Raw genomic sequence first — 19454 nt, forward strand, 5'->3', positions numbered from 1 at the left:
AGAAACAAACTTGATAGCAAAACAGGGTATCAAGTCACAAAATAATATACCTTTGGCAGTAAGTTTAACATCATCACAAATCATACAGCAGTTCAGTCCCTTCAAATAATAAAAGACAGAAATATGGTGTAATGCTGACCTCTGCAACCCTATATTTTTATGGTCCAACTAGGTTCCTGTCAAGGTCAGTCTTTGACACAGAGGGTTGGCTGGGCAGGAGGATACTGAAGCTGCAGCACCCCACACTAACAGCTCACAGCTCCTACAGCCTGCTTGCCTGTGCTTCAGGTCACTCCATCTTGAGGTGTGACCAGAAAAAACACTCCGGAGACAACAACTGCATAGAAGATGACACTTTGGGTTCAGTATAGTACATTTTCTTTGAACTACTTCACTACAAGCTATGTATGTTCTGACTACAGTGGAGCTCCCACACAGGGTCAGACCTGAGTGAAAAGACCTTTGCTCTGATTTTTCAAGAGCTGTCCTCTTTCCCCAAATTTTGCCTGCAAGTGCTGCAGTCTCTCACAGGCAGACAAATACGGGGGAAAAAAGTGCAAGAGCAATTTAAGAATCCTTCACATCCCACGTGGAGATGTTTATTTCCTAGTGCTTTTGACTCTCCAGAAAGAAGCCTACTGTTCATTTACATGGGAAAGAACAATGAAAAGGAACATACAGTGATAGACTTTGGTTACCAAACATGGCATGGTGTGTTAAGTCCTCTTTTACATTGCTGGGATCCAATAGAAAAAAAACAAACAAACAAACCTGTCTGCATGCATAAAACCTAGAAAAGTTATTATCTGAGTAACACATAACCTATTATTAGTATATTGCTCAAGAATAGTTCCAGCTGTAGAACTACCATCACACTAATAATTTTAAAAAAATATTTTAGAAAAGAGATGTTGTCTCCAGAGATTATCAAACATAAGGGTAAATTTAAACAATTGTAGCTATAAATCTAGACATTTCCTATCTCTCTGAAAGGCATTATTGTATCCTAGGGAAATGTGTATACGAAGTACATTGAAGCACTCAATTTCAAAGTAATTGAGTGGTGTTAGGTACCACTGACAATCTTATAGGTGCATTTTAGTGCTCAATGTTAATGACGAAATACATTAAATTTTTTCTGGCACGTTAATTATTTCAGTATGAAATAGTTTCCTATATTTTTGTGTCCCATTCACAACAATAGCACAATAAAAAGTTCTTGTGTACAGTTATCACTGGATTAAACATTGTGAATTTTTAGATTTTGCCATTATATGAGTAAGTTATCCAATTCACCATGCTTCAGAACAAAACAAAAAGAAACTGCACTCAGTGTAGAGCCTTCAGGTTGGCTGGGTTAACATGGTGATTATGAAAAAACATGTCATTTGATATGAATGCCTTGCCTGCTTCCTGCAATAGAAGCAGCAGCAGCTACTAGCACTCTTCCTTAGTCCTGGCTCGGTCTCCTCTCTAACACTGCACCTCAAATGCCATCCACTTCCAGAAGGACATTTCTGTTTCTCTTTAAATGGTGGCACACACCACTTGCCTCAGTGGGTCAAAAGAAACCTCAGATGTTTTGCCAACAGCATCAGCTCTTGTCAAAAGGTTGGGTACCTCTACCACTCTGTTAGACCTCAGACAATTCAGAAAATAAACTGGGTAGAGGCTGAATTATGCTCTCTTATGACAAGACTCACGTATTTCAGAATGTGGTTCAGATTGGTTGGCTACTATGACAAAAACTATTGCAGCAAGCACAGCTGTACCTCTTCTGGAGAACGGAAAAAATCTAAAACAAACAAAAAAGCCTCTGTGGATTTTAAGGGATCTGGAGCAGTCCCTTACAAATTTTCAGCCAAAATTACTAAAGGGAAAGAAAAGGGACAAGGGGGATCTCTCTCTAGTGCTCCATGCACCCTTCACATGTTTTCCATGATAAACCACTTTTTTAAAAAAATTCCATAGCAAAAAAGTGTTCCACTACGAGCTAACAGACTCAGAACAACTGCACATGTTTTCTCATGTGAAATGGTGAATATAGGATATTAGCTACATCCCTGAAAAGCAAAATGCAGGAAACAGCACATGCTACTTTTGCTCTTGATAACAGAAAATTTTTTTTCATACTTACTGCAAAATGCCAGAAAAAAAAAATGGAACCAGAAATGGAAGGACAAAATACAAAAAGAAATACAACATCATTAAATTTACTTTGAATCATGTGGCAAAGAAATACATTTAAGCAGAACTAGAGTAGTGTAATAATAAGGGTGCACCTCTTGTTAAAATACAAGCAGGGCTGAAAATCACTTTAAATAGTAGTGTTGCAATGAGAAGCTTAAGGCAACTGCTTCCTGAAATATTTTCCACTCGATCTGGCTGAACAAATATTGGTAACAATTATATTACAAAAGATTATATTTCATTGATCTTTTAAAACTCGAATTTACAAACCTGCTCCTGACTCAAATTTACAACTCGTGATCCTAGACAAACAGAGGTACAAAACTGTGCTGTTGGATGACATATACTGAAGTTTTAGACCACGATTTGTTATTGCACACTTAATTATTAACACTTAAGCAGCAGTGAGAAGAAATGTCAAATGCTATGAAAAGTATAGTTTATTTCTCCTGACAGATATTAATTGGCCTGTATTAATGACTTTTGGAACTATTACTAATGAGGAAAAATAGCCATCCCAGCATGTCAGCAATATCTGTAGTGAGGGGACAGTCTTCTAGCCATTAAAAAAAATGGGGGGGAAGGGAAATATCACACCATAAGAAAAGAAAAGCAGTTTCTCAAAAAGGATGTTTAGGACTAAATTTCTAAATTGCTGCCAGAGCACAGTGGGAGAGAAATTCTGAAAGTGCCTCCAGCAGCTCTGCTGTATGATTAGTCTCAGCAGCTATCGGCTAACTGGCATTCATGTTTGTGTTATTCCCCCAGGGTCTAGTCATTTTGTTATACAGAACCAGGCAGCTAACCAGGGAGCCTCAGGGAGAGCGAGGTATCCTTTGAGCAGACCAGCTCCTTTTCTTCACTTTTTTTCAGGGCAGAACAGTCAGAAAATTGTCAAAATATGTCTTCTATTACGCTTTTATCAAAAGCATAAAGACAGGACCATATTAGTTTAACTTCCAAGGTATAGTAAATATCATATAGTCTCCTGTGGTATGTAAATGAGCAGTTATGCACAGGTACATTTCCTAAGCAGAAAGAACTTTTGTAAATTCAGTTAGCCAGAGTAAACGGACAATTCAAGAACTATACAAGCATATTATTCCACTGTTTCACTGTTTTAAGTGAAGATCAAAAGCCACTATGCTACAATAGCATTCATTATCTCAGTACTGACCATTATCTCGAATGACTCCTGTGGAAGCTGTTACTCTTACTGTCTGTTTAACTTTTGTAGAGTTGTTAGAAAAGTGTCGTCTGGACACAGAATCCTCTGGATTCTGGCTTCTTTTGTCCTTCCCTTTAGGAGGCTGAGGTGAGGAACTGTTTTCTCCCGGGTCACTGGATCCAACGGTAGATTTAGATTGCCGATCGTTTCCCTGAGAAGAAGAGTACGCAATTATCACTGATGAAAATGACAAAGTTTATTTTTTTAATTTCAATATTATTTCAACCTTTTAATACTAAGGATTGGTATCAGGTGTTAAAGAAGTATATTAATTTACAATCATTACAGTTAAGCGATATCTTAAACTATCCAGAAAACTGTAACTATCTCATCAACTTACTATATGATCTCACTGATTAAATGCCCCTCAAGAACTCTCAGAGGAAAATAACACATTTATTATAAGGGAATAATGCTTCATTTGATGAAAAGAATGGCTAGGTGAATCTATATACGCATGTGTATGATCTATGCATATAGTGTAGATACATCTATGCATATGTGTGGAAAGTCACAAGATGTAACAAATATAACTTCTGAATAATTCATTGCCTGTGTAAATGAGACATGGGCATTAATCTGCTAAGTGTCAAAAGCAGCTGGAAGAGGATGACAGTCTTCATGTGGCAGTAACGCTGACTGCCAAGTGGACACTAAGAAAGAGGTCTGCCAACACATCACCTCTGAATCACCTCCAAGGACATCAGCCAGCTCCTATGCTTGCTCTGTGGTGTATCTAGAAACAGAAGCAGAAACCTGGTCCTTATTTTTACAGCTTTGATGTGTGTATGATCCTGGGTGTACTAGCCAGAGATTTTATTATTTATACACATTTTTCTACAGTCTAAATCTGTTCACAACCAACATGGTAAAAACCTGAACTGTACATAGCACCCCTTTAGGGTACCATTTATATCATTCTAGGCTGCGTAAAGACTTTACCAACTGAACACCCTCATCGTTGCCTCTCATTAGAGGCTGTCAGCCTCCTACTTTTGCCAGTCTAATGGTACGTGTAGTTCCTTCCTAATCCAGTTCTGTCAAAACAGTCCATATAACAACAAAACACACAAGCAGATAGGGCAGAAAACCTTATCAGTATCTGGAACTGTTCACCTTATCACGGACTTAGCTAAATCACAGAAGACAAATATATTCTACTTCATTTTTTCACTTAGTGTAGCTGCATGAATAATTCATGCCATTTTAGAACTTGCCCACCAGAAAGGCCTTTCATTCTGCAATGGTCATGGACAATTCTTTTCACCTCACTGCTAAAGTTAGAAGGTAATACTATATAAAATTAAAATCTTTCAGAAAAATAAGTCCTGAACAAAATCCTGTATCTCTTAAAAAAATCCTGCATACTTTATTATATTTTTATGTGATTCTTCTAGTTTTCACATAATCAGTAGAAATCAGTTCTGTTTAAAATATCTTACTTAAATACCATCTAGCTTTTACCATCTAATCTACCATTTATCTACCAATACCATCAAATCTACCACTTATCCTTTCTCTATAAAAAGAAATGAGGGCACAGCAATATTTCAGCCTCTTCTAATTCAAACTGGAGACTGTTACTCCCAAGCAATAATAGTAAAAAGTGTAGATATCAAATTGAAGCAAACAATTACATGATTTATAGCAGTTCAAGTGTTGCATTAGATATTTAAGAGCAGTAGTACATATTCCTGCCTCCTTGACACTTGTTATCAGTGTGTGTTACAATCCCAATGGAACAAAAGTGAATATCAAACAATTTTCTGTACGGCTGTTAAGTAATAGAAGAAGAGGCAAGAAGTTAAAACTGTTAATGAGTTATATTTACAAATGCTAGAATTGCAAAGCTCACATTTTAGAAACAAACACCACTTGAAAGTATGTTCTTTACTGAGGTTTTATCTTCTACTGAATTTCAACAGAATGGAACAGAGACGCGTGTATTTTATTGCTTATTTTGTTTAGTGGCTCCAGGCTTTTTTGGTTTGTAAACAGTGAATGGACATGATCAACTACCACACTTATAATGACAGACTGTGAGTCTGAGTCTCTACTGTCTTGTACTTGTACAGTAAACTGCACTTGTACAGAACCAGTGCAAACAGATACTTATATTCTGATCTGGCACTGTTTTAAATCCACAGTGGACTCATTTTGTACACATATAAACAGCTATACAGGATACAAAGCAGTGGAGGCTCAAGCTCTGTATTTAATGGTTAGTTAGGGCAAAACACATCAGATCGGAAATTGTTTTAGGGCCTCATTCAGACTCAGCATGCAGAAATGCCATTTTCTGCAAGACATTTTGCAAACGGTTCTGTGTTTTTCCTCTAGGTGTCTAATTTGAATAAATAATTTCACAAATAAACAAAGACAGCTGACAAGGTGTATGGGAAAGACCTCAAGGCAGCAGTTGATCTTTGCTATGGAAGGTTTTATAAAAAATAAAGCAGCCATTATTGCAATAATATTTTCTCAGATTTCTTTTGTCTAATTGACACTCCAAATAGCTACAGATTCATCAAGCTTTAATAAGCACACCACCAGGTGGCTGTGGGTTTTTTCTCTTCAGATTTAATTAAAACCCAAAGGACAGGGACTTTCCATCTGCTGGAATTAAGCAAAATTAGAAACAAACTTTATTATGGCACTTGATACTTACACTGCCTTTAGACTTTCGAGATCCCACAATCGGAGGTAGTACAGAGGCTTTGGAACTGAAGAAATAAACCATATCTTAGAATTGTGTACACTGTCACTATCATAGACACTATGTTATCTATAACCAAGTCAGATAACACCAAGTCGGCTATGGCAACAGAGTTAATTGTTTTATTCATTGAACATTTTTACTAAGAATCACTCATTTCTGTTCACTAGACTATATTTAAACTCATAATCATTAACTTATTCAAACAAATGCATTACATTTCCCCACAGTGCATACTTTATATACCAAGAAATTAGAGTAGTATTCAGTGAATTACTACGTGAAAGATCCTTACAACTATTATAATGAAAAGTTCCAGCAATTTCAATAAAACTCTGTTTACATCAATTGATCAACATAGCTTTTCACTGTCCTTAAATTCATTTGTTGCAAATGCTGTTTCCCAAAATACTTTCAAGTTATTCACATTGTCTACAGTTGCTCACTAATATATATATATAAAAATTACTATATATATATAAATTACACAGAAGTTTATATGTAGAATATGGGAAAAATTCTCTAAATTACACCAATTTGTGGGACAAAATTCAATTTCTTTCCATTTATTTCAATGAAATGGCTCCCAATTTTCATGTTTTCCAAAGAGACCAAAAGCCCAAGTTTCTCCTTACAGAGACGCGGTTCAGGACTCTTATTATGTGATCATTCTAGCCCACAAAAAATAGACCCAAACATAAAGCATTCTTAAGGGAGTACATATTCCACAAAGCATTACCAAGCAAGAATAGATCTAGACTGGCGTAGCTGCACCTAATCTCATTCAGCTGTACACATTTATATGCCAGGAAAAAAATAAATTAAGCCAAGTAAAAAATAATCCTTTCTCTAACATTAATTTTGTGATACATGATCAATGGCATGTTTATGAGGTGAAATAGTCTTCTGAATTTCCACTTGCTCTTTTGTTTTTGTTATCTCAACTTTCTCAGAAGTTGTCAATAAAGTTTTGCATCCATACTAACCCATCCGTCCATCCATCCCTCATTCTTGGAATGATGATTTTGTACTTTACTGGTGGTACTTTGAAAACAAATTGACACACACAAGCACATGAGAAACACATGTGTAAACACATATGACACACCTATAAAACTTACCCCTGTGGCCTTCTTATTGTAGATTTGCTAAACAGCAGATCACCATACGGCAACTTCTTAAACTTTTCTCTACCCACTGCAACATAAATTTGCCCATTCTCCAAGTCTGACCCATTCTGAACAAGTTTTCCATCTAAAGTGTAAAGTCTGAAAAATATGAAAATGCTTAATATAATAAACCTCAACATTTGGCTAGGTATATTAAGTGTTGAAAGCTACATTATTCTAAACTCACTAAAGCATGTTGAATTTCCAGATATGAAACCCAATAAAGTACAGTGGATGTCATACAATGATCAAAAACAAAAGACAAGGAAAGACAGCGCAAAATAATGACCTAAATGACAGTTTATATAAAACTAATGAAGTATGAAGTGCTACGACAGATGAAATACTCTCATAATTTCTAAAATGAAATAAATTACTTTGTACTTAGAAGGTCTTTAATGCCTTTCCCCTGATACCTTGGAAGGGATCTATTCCATGAGTTCCTGACCCCTCTCATACCAAGTTCTACGTCCCATCTGTGCTCTGGGCACAATGCAGTAATCTGGGAAGAACAGGGCATTCATGGCCCCACAACTGAAAACCCAGGACCTGTCCACCTAACACAGAACAAATTGCTAATATTGTATTTATATCATTATATTGTATAGATCAGAAGGTTGGAACATGGCTGTACCTGGCGGGGTAAGATTGGAAGTAGCAGGAATTACAATAATACATTATAACAAGAAGCTGTGTATCTTAGGCGCCTACAATACCAATAATTAATATGTCTATTACACCAGGTAGATTTTTACTACAATAATTTCTGCTTCTATACTTTACCAAGAAAGAAGAAATGCATTGGGGGGGGGGGGGGGGGGCAGTCAACACATTATTTCTATGCTATCCCAATTACTTCATTGTCGAGCTTGTGATTTTATTTAAGGATGGTCAAAACAATGAGGAAGGAGGAAATATTCAATAATAAATAAGCTCTTTCCTATGAAGCATATTCCAAAACCCAACAATATTTATATTTAATTTAAAAGTCAACATTAACGGTTTTGCATTTAAGTCTTAAACGCAGGAATGTTGAATGGCCATCTTAACTGCCTTTCTAGAAGCCTTCTACAGGAGCTACTATCTGTGTTACTCATAAATTTCAACACAATGCAAGGAGATATGAAATGATACACCACCTATATGATGAACCTTTTAGGAAGGTTAAAGAGCCTGCCTTGAGAACACACCTGACTTATAAAGTGCAAAAATTTTCAGTTTAATAGAGAAAAAGCTGCTTCTTAAGTTCATACACACGGTGGCACAACCTTGAATAAACACAGAAAAAAAAAGATGCAGCTTATAGAACCAGGAATCCCAGAATAGCTGAGGTTGGACACGATCTCTGGAGATCGCCTAGCCCAACTGCCTTATGCAGAGCAAGAGCAACCAGAGTAGGTTGCTCGGGGCTGTGTCCAGGTGTGTTTTGGGTAACTGCAAGGATGGAGACTCCACAACCTCTCTGGGCAACCTGTTCCAGTGTTTGACGACCCTTACAGTAAAAACGTTAGTTTCTTCTTCTGTTCAAGTGGAATTTCCTGTATTTCAGTTTGCGCCCATTGCCTCTTGTCCTGTCACTGGGCACCACCGAGAAGAGCCTGGCTCCAACTTCTTCACTCCTTCCCACCAAGTATTTATACACACTAACAAGATCCCTCTGAGCCTTCTCTTCTCCAGGCTGTAGAGTCACAGCGCTCCCTACGTGACAGGTATCTTCAAGCCCTTCATCTTTGTGGCCCTTTGCACTTGCTCTGGTGTGTTCAAGTCTTTCTTATAGTCCCCTCATGGAAGTACCTCAATTTTCTAGGTGCCTCCTGCCATATAGAAGTACCTTGCCATGTAGAAGTACCTTGCCATGTAGAAGTACCTTGCCATGTAGAAATACCTTGGTTTTCTAAGTGCAAAGACCAAACATTCTCAAAGGTGAAATCGCAGATTTTTAAAATCTTGATCACATTGCTGCTTCCTTGCGAAGAGGTATGCTAACTCTGGAGCACCCTCTCTGTACTACTCATATTTACTTTTTAGAGCAAACATTTCACAGGCATGTCAGCAATTCAAAGAGCAATTTATGTTTCGCTATCACACAGACGACATCAGTTACACACAAACAATGAAAATAAAACAAGCAATCTAAAAATCAGCAAGAAGCCTATTTCTGAATTAATCTCACTGTGCTTTGCTAGATTACATTTTGCTTTGGGGAACTCAGGGGGAAAAAACAGCAAATCAATGTACCACAGTTTAAGAACTGGTGCTGCAGGTATATAGGAGTACATACAAACATCACTGTGGGTTTCTGTTCCTGATCTTTCACTTTGCTTGTGTTTTAATATTATATTTAATTCTCAAAATTTGTTTGCTTAATAGAACTCCCAAAAATGTTATGGACAAATATCTGGCAGTCTCTAGTTGTATAATGCACCCTGAAAATAATAACCATAATAACTGAATCAAGCATAATCAGTCACTGAAGATGAAAGTGAAGTTAAAAATGCATTTTAAAAAAATGGAACTTCAAACAAATAAATGACTATTGACTTAACAAGCATCACACAAATGTTGTGACACTTAATTCTGAAGCCTTCTACCTACCCACCTGGCCACAACCATTCAAAGACCAGCTGGGTTCTCTCTGGCTAGTATTATGCAACAAAGATGTCCTTGTGGTCACCACTTCTGGTCACTGGGGGATGACCTAGGGCTTGTCCTGTGGGATGTCAGTGGACTTCCATTTTCCCTCCTGAAGCCAAGCCAAAAAGTGGCAGCCAAAACAAAGCAAGCATACAGGCTGACAAAGGAGACAGCAAAGACACAACTTGTGGGACCAATATCCCCAAATTCCCAGTTGCCCATGCACCAGGTACCTGCCCATCAGGTTGCTGTACCCCATCCCCACACACAATCTGGCAAGCAGAAAAGCTACTTTCTCATTGTCTCCTCTCTCATATTTCTTACTTACATCCCTGTTCTGATGGGGATGATCAATAATTTTTTTTTTTTAAAGCCACATGTGAAACTGCATAAGACTTGGCAGCTTTGTATGTCTTTTAATAACATAGAAAATAAAAACTGCCATATAAGTAATGCAGGTTCTCATAATTCCACTTAGCCTTCTTTAATGAGAAATTATATCTTCCCAGCATCAGTGGTCTTACAGGACCTCCCATAATGCTAACACAGCTTCAGTAAACCCAGGCAATTAATGTGTAACCTATTAAAGAACAACGATCACTTTACTAATGTATTTAATATGTATTCCTAGCATTTTAAGGAAAAGAAAATGAAAACTGGGTTAATAGAAAACCAGAAAAAGGAAAACATTAAATAATTCAAAATGTCATGTACATTTTCTTATTTTTTTAAAGGATTAAAACTGAGCACTGAAGGGAACTTCTCAGAAGCAATCCTAGCTATGTACAGATGATTTATGCTTTCATGTTACACCATTCAGTTTCACCAAGGAGTGACACCAAGTAATGAGAATAAAATGTGAAAGGTTTTTAAATTGATAAACAACCTGAGAGCAGAAAGAATTGGTATGTTGTAAACAGCTGTTATTTTGCTCGCTTCCGAGTTACACTAGCTGAGAATCAGATCCAGAAAGCTATAACACGTGTGTAGGTTTACTTTACTGCAAATAAAAGTGATAAGTAGCCAGATAATAGGAGCAAAGAAATGCAAGGCTGAGAGGAAAAATTAGATGAGAGCTAATAGTCAGCAGATAGCATTACCTTAATCTTTTATCATCTGTATCAGCTCCAGAAAAGCAATCAGAAGAACTGAAAGACTATTTTATCTTCACTGATTTGAGAAAGATTTTGCAAGCTTAGCTTCAGACATTGCGTAAGCTGTGAAGAATGATTTTCCACAAAAGGCCTTTTCCCATCTGAGGAACAGATTTCTGTAATGTGCTCTGCATGGGGCAACACTGGAATGTCAGTAATTTGCCAGTACACAACTTGGCAGGCCCCTTACACTGCAATGTTTCTCATGGAAACTGCATACATCATTTCACTCTAAAACTTGCAACAACTACCATATCCTATTTTAGAGTGCTTGTTTTACATCGTAAAAGCCTTAAGGGACTGAAACTTACCTATCAAAGAGATCACATCCTATTCCTTGGATACCACAATAACTCAGACCAGCTGAGATACTGGAACCAGCAAACCAGCAACTACAACTTTGGCCTTAGCTCTTATTAGGAGGCTGAGCATAAAGCACATCCTAGTCATAGCACAGGTCTTCAAAAACCAAAGAATCTATAATATTTTCCTTGAAATAATTTTCCCCAATGACTTTAAAGAACTATCAAAATTAAAAGGAACATGGATCACATCTATTATTGCACATTCCTAACATTTCAACCAACTTTACTGTGCTCATTTATTTTATCCTGACATGTAACTTAATTATTAATATAAAATATATTGTATTATTATTGTATTATTACATGCCTGCTAAATAAATATTTAATCAAGAAATAACAGTTGAAACAAACTGAGGTTTTCCTTTTTTTAAATAGCAGTTGAAATGAAGCCTGAAGGTTACCTGAAGTCAATGTATTTCCATTTTGTGGCTTGTTAATGTATTTTAATTTTCTTATAGTGGAATTTCCCAAGAAGCAGGAATGATCCATTATATCTACCTATGGAGTTTTAAAAACATATGTATGCATATGAAATGTATCTTGCAAATATTCAGCTTCCTAATACCTGTGAACAGCTCCACTTCTGAGGGTAACTTTTCCTGTAACCATTTCAAGAACATGATCCCAGTGATTCAGCGTTTTCCTGGGAATGAGGAGGCGCACTACAGGGCTAATAAGGTCTCCATTTGCAATCAGGCTGAAATAAAACAAAGTAAAATAATTTGGAGGAGCATTTTAAGCAAAACTCATCTGAAGTTAAGACACCACGCCCCTCCGAAATGGCAGTTCACTAACTGAAAATTCTACTTACAAAATAGTGTAGGGCTCCTGGAGTGGTTTTCGAAACCGTGCTGACACAGTGATTCTACTGTGAGTAACCGGCTTGACCTGCAAGGAGAAAAAGAGTTAGAAATTACTCGGTCTTCACATTGGGAAAGAGTTTGCCCTGACCACCACCAGCAAGGGAGGCACTGTACCTGCAGAAAGAAGTTCCTGTTTTTAAAACATGCATTTTATTCCATTCCAGCTTCACCTTCTACACAGCATACAAAATTACTGCTGCAGGTTCATATACACGTTGAATAACAACCACAGCATAGTATATCACAGTGCAGCATGGCACAACGTATGGTTTCCACTGAGAGGTCAGAATTGAATGGACATCTTTGGTGACTTCTCAGCCGTTGTTCCTAGACACACAAAGCAACACTCCCAAATTCTGTTCTTGCCTTCTTAGTCCTTACTGCTCATAACCATGGCCCAGGCAATTAAACCATCTTCTCTCTTTAACAATTAATGCCATCTCTATGTCCCTCTGCTATTATGCAATAAGTACTTTTGCTCTTGTATAGGTCTTTACATTCAAATCCATCAGTGATTTATAAAGGTAGCTGAATACTATCCTCATTTTAGGGCAATGACTCACAAATGAGGTGAACTGTAGATTTTTAGCTCTCAGAATAAAACATAGGCTACTTAATTCCCAGCATTATTCGCTGTACTCTTTTGAACAGACACTGCATTGAGATCAATCAGGTGGCTCAACATTAATGCCATTATACTGAACAGAAAGTTACACAATACTGCCTAGCTAGGATTCCCTATCGCATTTATAAACACAATTTCAATTTTTTTTAAAAAAAAAGGGATAAAACCAAACTCCCAAATAATTAGGAAGATATGATTTTTTTTTTAATTCTCCGTAATTAGCAAATCAAAATAAGGTGTGAAACCCAAACAAACATTCGAAAGTCACAGTATTTGCATTAACAAGTTGGCTACATTTCTGAAAAACACTATAAAAGCTTAAAGGATTAAATAGCCGGCATGCATAGAGATATGCTTTCAAATAGATGTACAAAGTTTATTTAAACTGACAGTATTCCAGTCACTATGTAAAGCAGTCTAATGACGTGATATGTTGCATCTTTATCACACTCTGTGCTAACTTAACCAATACTTCTCATTTAATTTACGGAAAATGGTCTGGGCTCCAGTGCTTAAGTCTTTGCATGGATTTTCACACAAATTGATTTAGTACTGACAGGACTGATTTCCAGATCTTTCTCTTGTATATCATGAAAAAAGCAAGAGAGGTGGTCAACCTACTAGCTATTTCAAACTAGCTAAAAACAATTATTAAAATAATCAAATCTGACTTCCCACATAACCCAAAGAACCTCACACAGCAAATTCTGCACCAAGCACATAAATTCTGGAGCTAAAATAGCTCTCTCAGGAAAAAAGCAACCAACAAAACAAAAGCAAAACTGGCATTCCTTGATGTACAATCACTTCAAGCGAAAGACAGCAACAGGTAAATCTGTTGAACAAAATCTATTCTCAACGTCTGCTAAAAAAGAAGCATTTCTATTCTGAATTCAACTCACTTCAGCTTTTCGCCTTTCTCAAAGGCCCTTGTGAGCAGTCTAGCCCTCCCAATCTGCCGTTTTCTAACAGACTCAGAGGACATGAAAGCCTACGCTGGTCGTGGACAGAGGAAGGCAGAATTAGCCTTTGCACAGCACAGTGACTAAACCGAAGCAATCAGAAGCACTAGGGGCACGATGATCTGAAGCTCAGTGCAAAGGGATATTTTGGCCAGAGACTTCTACAAGAGGAGAGACAGCAAGAAAGATGTTACTGCTGCATTGTGCCAGCAGTGCTTGTGGACCAGGCTAGGAAACAGGCTTCTGGAATAGCTAGGGACCTTCCCTTTATGCAAGCAGTTTACTCCTTAAGATATATTTTGTAGATACATGTTTGGTTTGGCCCCATACAATGAAAAATTTTGTACTAGACTGTACATAAGCTATGCCTTAATGCCTAAGGGAATTGCAATTCACAGACTTGCTGTTAATTCCAGTCTGCTCTGAATCAGGTGGAAGATTCACACCTACTACTACAGGCTTGGAAAGAGAGTAAGAGGTTGCTATCGTGCAGCTCATTAGGGGAAGCAAGGAAATTTTTGGAGACTGCCAAATAAATTAGGAGCTCATCCATTCTTGCAGCAACATTTAAAACACATTATTCAGAGTATAACTGGTCATTTATGTCACCAAAATTTGAGATGAATATTTACTGAGTCTCTAGGAAGAAAAAGAAAACACACCTTAAACTGCAACATCTGAAAACATTTCTATTGCTGCTGTCAGCCATGAAGGGTTATTTGCCAAATGTAAGCAATCTAATAGAGAGCTCCAGAATACAGAAAAAATAAGGTAACTTTCTAAAAAGTAGGCTACTGAAGGCTGAGGCAATACTGATTTATTTCCATAGCATCAGGTCCTAATATCTAGGCTCCAAACACAGGTTGCATCCAAAATGGGAATGGCTTCACTTAGGCTGCCCTTACACCTCTCCGTGTAGCTGCTAGGTTGCCAGGCTAATCCCCTATAAAATATTCAATCTATAACTAGTAAAGCTTTATATCGCTTTTTCTAAAAGTTGATTCCTTATCCATTCCTGATACTCATGTTGTTGATACCTATGCTCAAGCTCTCACACACTGCAAACAGTCCATCAAACTAAGTTCTCTGATCCAGTCTGCAACACTTAGGTTTCAATGATTCACACTTTACTGGAACTAGTTAGAAAGTATTCACTAAGCATAAAGGAGCCCTTTAGGATAGTCCCAGGTGTGCCCAATTGTTTAGTTGTTCCTGCAAGCTGATGAAACCATTAATTTTGATGTAGGCTCCTCAGAAGGCCATCATGTTATTGCATGCAGCCCGATCACTGAGACCTTGAGAAAACAAGCAACCTGACAGATGTTAAGAGCTCATTTATTATTTGAAGGATTGTATTTCTGCCAATAATAGATACTGTGGCATCAGCTTGCAAGTCTGTCTTTTGGGTTACTCTCTCAAAGATTAATTAATATTTCTGGCAGCATTCTGTGGCCTAACAAGTCAGCGCTGTTCTTAAACAAGCAAACTGCAGGGGACTGTAAGATGGGATCAGCTTGGGCAGAGACTTAATATTTGTCTTTTCTACCTAAACACGGCCTAAACCAGAACAAAATACAATCTTGCGTTGTTTTGCTAAGTGTGTTTAAATCAAATGTACCTCCTATATTAAAAGGTGAAAAGAATTTGTTAGTGCAATGTTACATTTGCTAATGTAACACCACAAAAATCAGTGCATGGAAACACTAAGATGACTATGACACTATTAAAACACCCAGAAGTATTTAGCATAGCACACAGACAAGACCTCAGTTTCTGGGAGCGTGGAACAGAGTAGCCCAGACTAAATTAAGCAGATGCTGAACCACGGTGGCACAGAAGTCTCTGAAGAGTCTTTTGCCACACCCAACATGAACACCAGGGGCAAGTGTACTGCATCTTTTCTTGGGGTCCCACATGCTCTTAGGCAGATGTTTAGGCTTCATTGTCTGTGTGGAAGAGAAGGGACAACTAACGTCTTTGGGACTCCTTGCCTCCTGAAGGCATGTTTTACACCTGATCTGCTTTAGGGCCCAAAAGAAAGATAAACTCTTTATATTCATCCAGGAAACAGGGACACTCTGATGCTGCAAATGAGAGAGAGGAAAGGAGAAAATATATACATTATAAGAAAATTTTAAAAAACAGAGGGAAGTGCCTGCACAGGGGTGCTGCAAATGAGCTGTGTACAACACCTTTAATGTTGAAGCTGGCAAGCATGCAGACATGCAAGCAACTACAATATAATATAATATAGTATTCCGCAATGCACAAGAGATAACTCTTACAGATGCCCAACGTATGTTCTGGCTACAGCATAGTATATCAAGCTCTCCAAGTACAGCAGCACAAAAACTCAGCACAAGCTACCCTAGCCTGGTCTGAAGCCACTCTTTTAAAATACAGTTTGGCTAGATCTATACTGCAGTGATTTAAAACAAACAAACAAACAAAACATCCTATATACCATTCTTCTAATTAACCTGACTGTCCCGTTCTTTTTTTTTTTTTTGGCACAGTCTTCAAGTTACTACCTCATAGAGTTTAGAACAACTTCTATCTGATCAATGTTAAACTATTTATGGTTATGGAAAGCAAGCCACATAATTTCAATACACAAAAGTATACATTAATAAAAGACCAAGTGCTCAGACACTGTAAATCAATCCAGTTCCTTTGAAGTATATGGAGTTATGCCAAACCACCCCAGCAAAAGACCTGATCCAGGATTTAATTAAAGAATACATGGTTGTGCTCCTATTTTGTTTGTAGGAGTTACCACACTGTTGCAGTGTCTGGAATAGCCTGACCCCTCTGGCACTGCAGAGTTACATATTAACAACGATGTTGTCTTGGGTGAAAGTTTGTGCTTACATTAAGAAACCAGCATCACTAGCCCCCTAAACCCTTTATTTTCTTTTCATTTCACCAGCTACATTCTCAGCCGATGTAAATCAGCACTTTCCCATTTACGTCAGCAATTGTAAGCAGTTTTACATTAATCAATGGTCTGGCCCCATTATGATTTTATCTTTAGATTTTGTACATTTTCAGTTTGTTTGAAAAGACCCATTCCGTATCCTACTGACAAATGTTTCCAACTTTTCATAATTTGTGACGAGATACTCATCTGAGGTATTACCTGACAACATACAGCAGCAACACAAAGCATTTAGGGGAGGAAGGAGAAAGCATTACATCAGTTGAAACTCAGAGGGAACTTCAAGTAAGCTGGAGGCAATCAATCAAATGAGAATTTGCAAGGCAACAAGAGCTAAACACAGTTGAAAATACACCATGGGATCACAGACACTCATAACCACCATAATTCTTACATTTCTATTCTACAAAGAATTTGTTATTTCCCACCGTGCCCCTTATACCAATAGCAGTGTGGATCTTTCTTGCTTCAGAGAGGAGTTACCACCTGTGAAATAACTTTGCAAAGCACCTTGCCGAGTCTGGGAAAAACAATGCAGCTAAACTGAACACAGGCTAGGTTCTGGGAGTGGGGATCAATCTGCAGTATTTGAGATCTCTGTAAACACTCGAATTTCAGAATACATTCTACAGAGAGTCTCTTAGAGCCCAGCTGTCATCTTCAGTTGTAATTCACTGTGGTTGAATTTGTCTTGCTGAATGTTAGCTGCAGCTGAGTGCCTCCTAATATCCCTTTGAAAATACAAAGCCAAGATGCAGATCAGCATGTAACTGAAACATGGTAAAAAAACCCATACCTTCACAGCTGCTTTATAACAACATTCTATATATTTTCCCCTTATACTAAAAAATATGCTAAATATTAACAAAATTTAACAAACACAGACAAGACACTTAGCAAACACATACAAGACATTGCACAATCTACTTTAGGTACTTACATCTTCCACTGTCGACTGTTGGCAAAAAAAATAAAACAAAATGATCAGCAGCCAAACCATTACCTCAGGTATACTATCACATGTACGTATATGAAAAATAGTTTTTGTAAGAAAACCATTTTGAATTAGTGTGTGCATATCCACATGTGTATATGTGGATATAATGTGTGTGTATGCATACACATATACACCAATTTAATACAATTTTCATACAGAAATTTCTATTACGTTCATGTGCAGATGACCACATGAAAGACTGAAGATCAACTAAAAATATGTTTCTTCTTTTTAGAACACTAAGGATGTGCTTGCTCATGCAATGCTTCTAACACAAAGAAGTGTTACATTGGGAAGAGAATGTTATATATATGGCATTACAGGGAAATCATCATTGAGAATGGCTATTCATGTAAGGACTCTGAGCAACCCACATATTGGTTTGAAATACACAGATAAAAAAGAATGGTTTTCACTTCTTTCTTCAGAAATGTGTTAACCAGTAAAAGGTAAAAAACATAATTCCTAAAATGGAGATGTAGCAAAATGATGTGTATTTGTTTTGGTTGGTGTGAACTTATTTGTTGATCCCCATGCGTAAAGTTTTTCCTTCTATGAATGCTACATTATACTTTTCACACTTACTGTTCAAATATAGACTGGAAAGCAGGACAGACCCAGCAAACTACCCAACCTCCTGTTGGCTACTCCGGACTTGCAAGAGGCGTGTGACACTTCAGAGAATCGATCCTTGTATATCAGAAAAGTACACAGTTCATTAAGGGTTATTTTAATTATCCTCTGAACATACCATGCTGCATATTTGGTTTCTAAAAAGGTGACTTTTATGCACTTGAGAATAGCTTCAAATAGAAACATGCCATTCTTAGCTTTTTTTTTCCCTCCAGCGTTTATTAAATAACTAGAGACATGTTAAATACAGAGGTCTGGCAGCACTTTCACAGGCTGCCATGAAGACACAGGCTAGTTATCCATAGCTAAGAAATGGTATAACTATCTGATTTATTTCCTTTTCTTACCAGAAGTGCCCCCCATCAAGGGGGGCAACTGAACAACTGCAAGATTTACAGGTTTACACATATTTATAAAGCCATACTGGACGGCAGCAAAACAACAGTCAAAAAATGTAACCTCCCTGAACCAGATGCTCTGTGCTGGTTTGATTTATACAGGTTTAAGAGCTGGCCTTTCTTATTGCTGTATTGATACAGTTGGGTGCTATGAACATCTCACTCATTACTCATGTCACTTTAGAACTAACCTTTTGAAGTTTTAAATATTTCAACACAATGTCACATTCCAAATTTATCAGCTCATGCAATGAGCCATGGCTTTGCCAGTTTGTTACAATGGCCTGTTTGTTAATCAATGTGCCCAGGAAAAATGAGAACAAATATTTGCATTCCCCTAGGGTAGAACTGGGGTCAAAAGAACCAAAATCCCATTTATATACACCATCACCACCCTGTGAAGTGAAAGAAAGGAATGTTCAAGCTTCAGTGATCAAAAGCAAATTAGAACGATAAGTTTTCTAAAGCTATTGCAGCATAGGAAACATCTTATCTTACCTATTTCATAGAAACACAACTTTTTTTAAATGGGCATTTTTATACACTTTGACTAAAGATGCGGAGTCAAACTCACTGAGGTGT

At 37.4% G+C, this 19454-nt stretch overlaps 1 protein-coding gene across 1 annotated transcript in view; it reads right to left on the bottom strand.

Moving 5' to 3' along the window:
- The window catches only part of DCDC2 (doublecortin domain containing 2), a 70386-nt gene that overhangs the window by 34439 nt on the left and 16493 nt on the right, over positions 1–19454 (bottom strand). Inside the window, exons 3-7 of the mRNA XM_072853387.1 lie at positions 12268–12344; positions 12022–12153; positions 7256–7402; positions 6087–6141; positions 3368–3569 (exon numbers count right to left, since the gene is read on the bottom strand). Coding sequence (XP_072709488.1) covers positions 3368–3569; positions 6087–6141; positions 7256–7402; positions 12022–12153; positions 12268–12344 — 613 coding nt within the window. The remainder of the gene's footprint in view (positions 1–3367; positions 3570–6086; positions 6142–7255; positions 7403–12021; positions 12154–12267; positions 12345–19454) is intronic.

This window comes from Ciconia boyciana, chromosome 2, assembly GCF_034638445.1.
Source record: "Ciconia boyciana chromosome 2, ASM3463844v1, whole genome shotgun sequence".
In the NCBI taxonomy this organism is placed as follows: Eukaryota; Metazoa; Chordata; class Aves; order Ciconiiformes; family Ciconiidae; genus Ciconia; species Ciconia boyciana.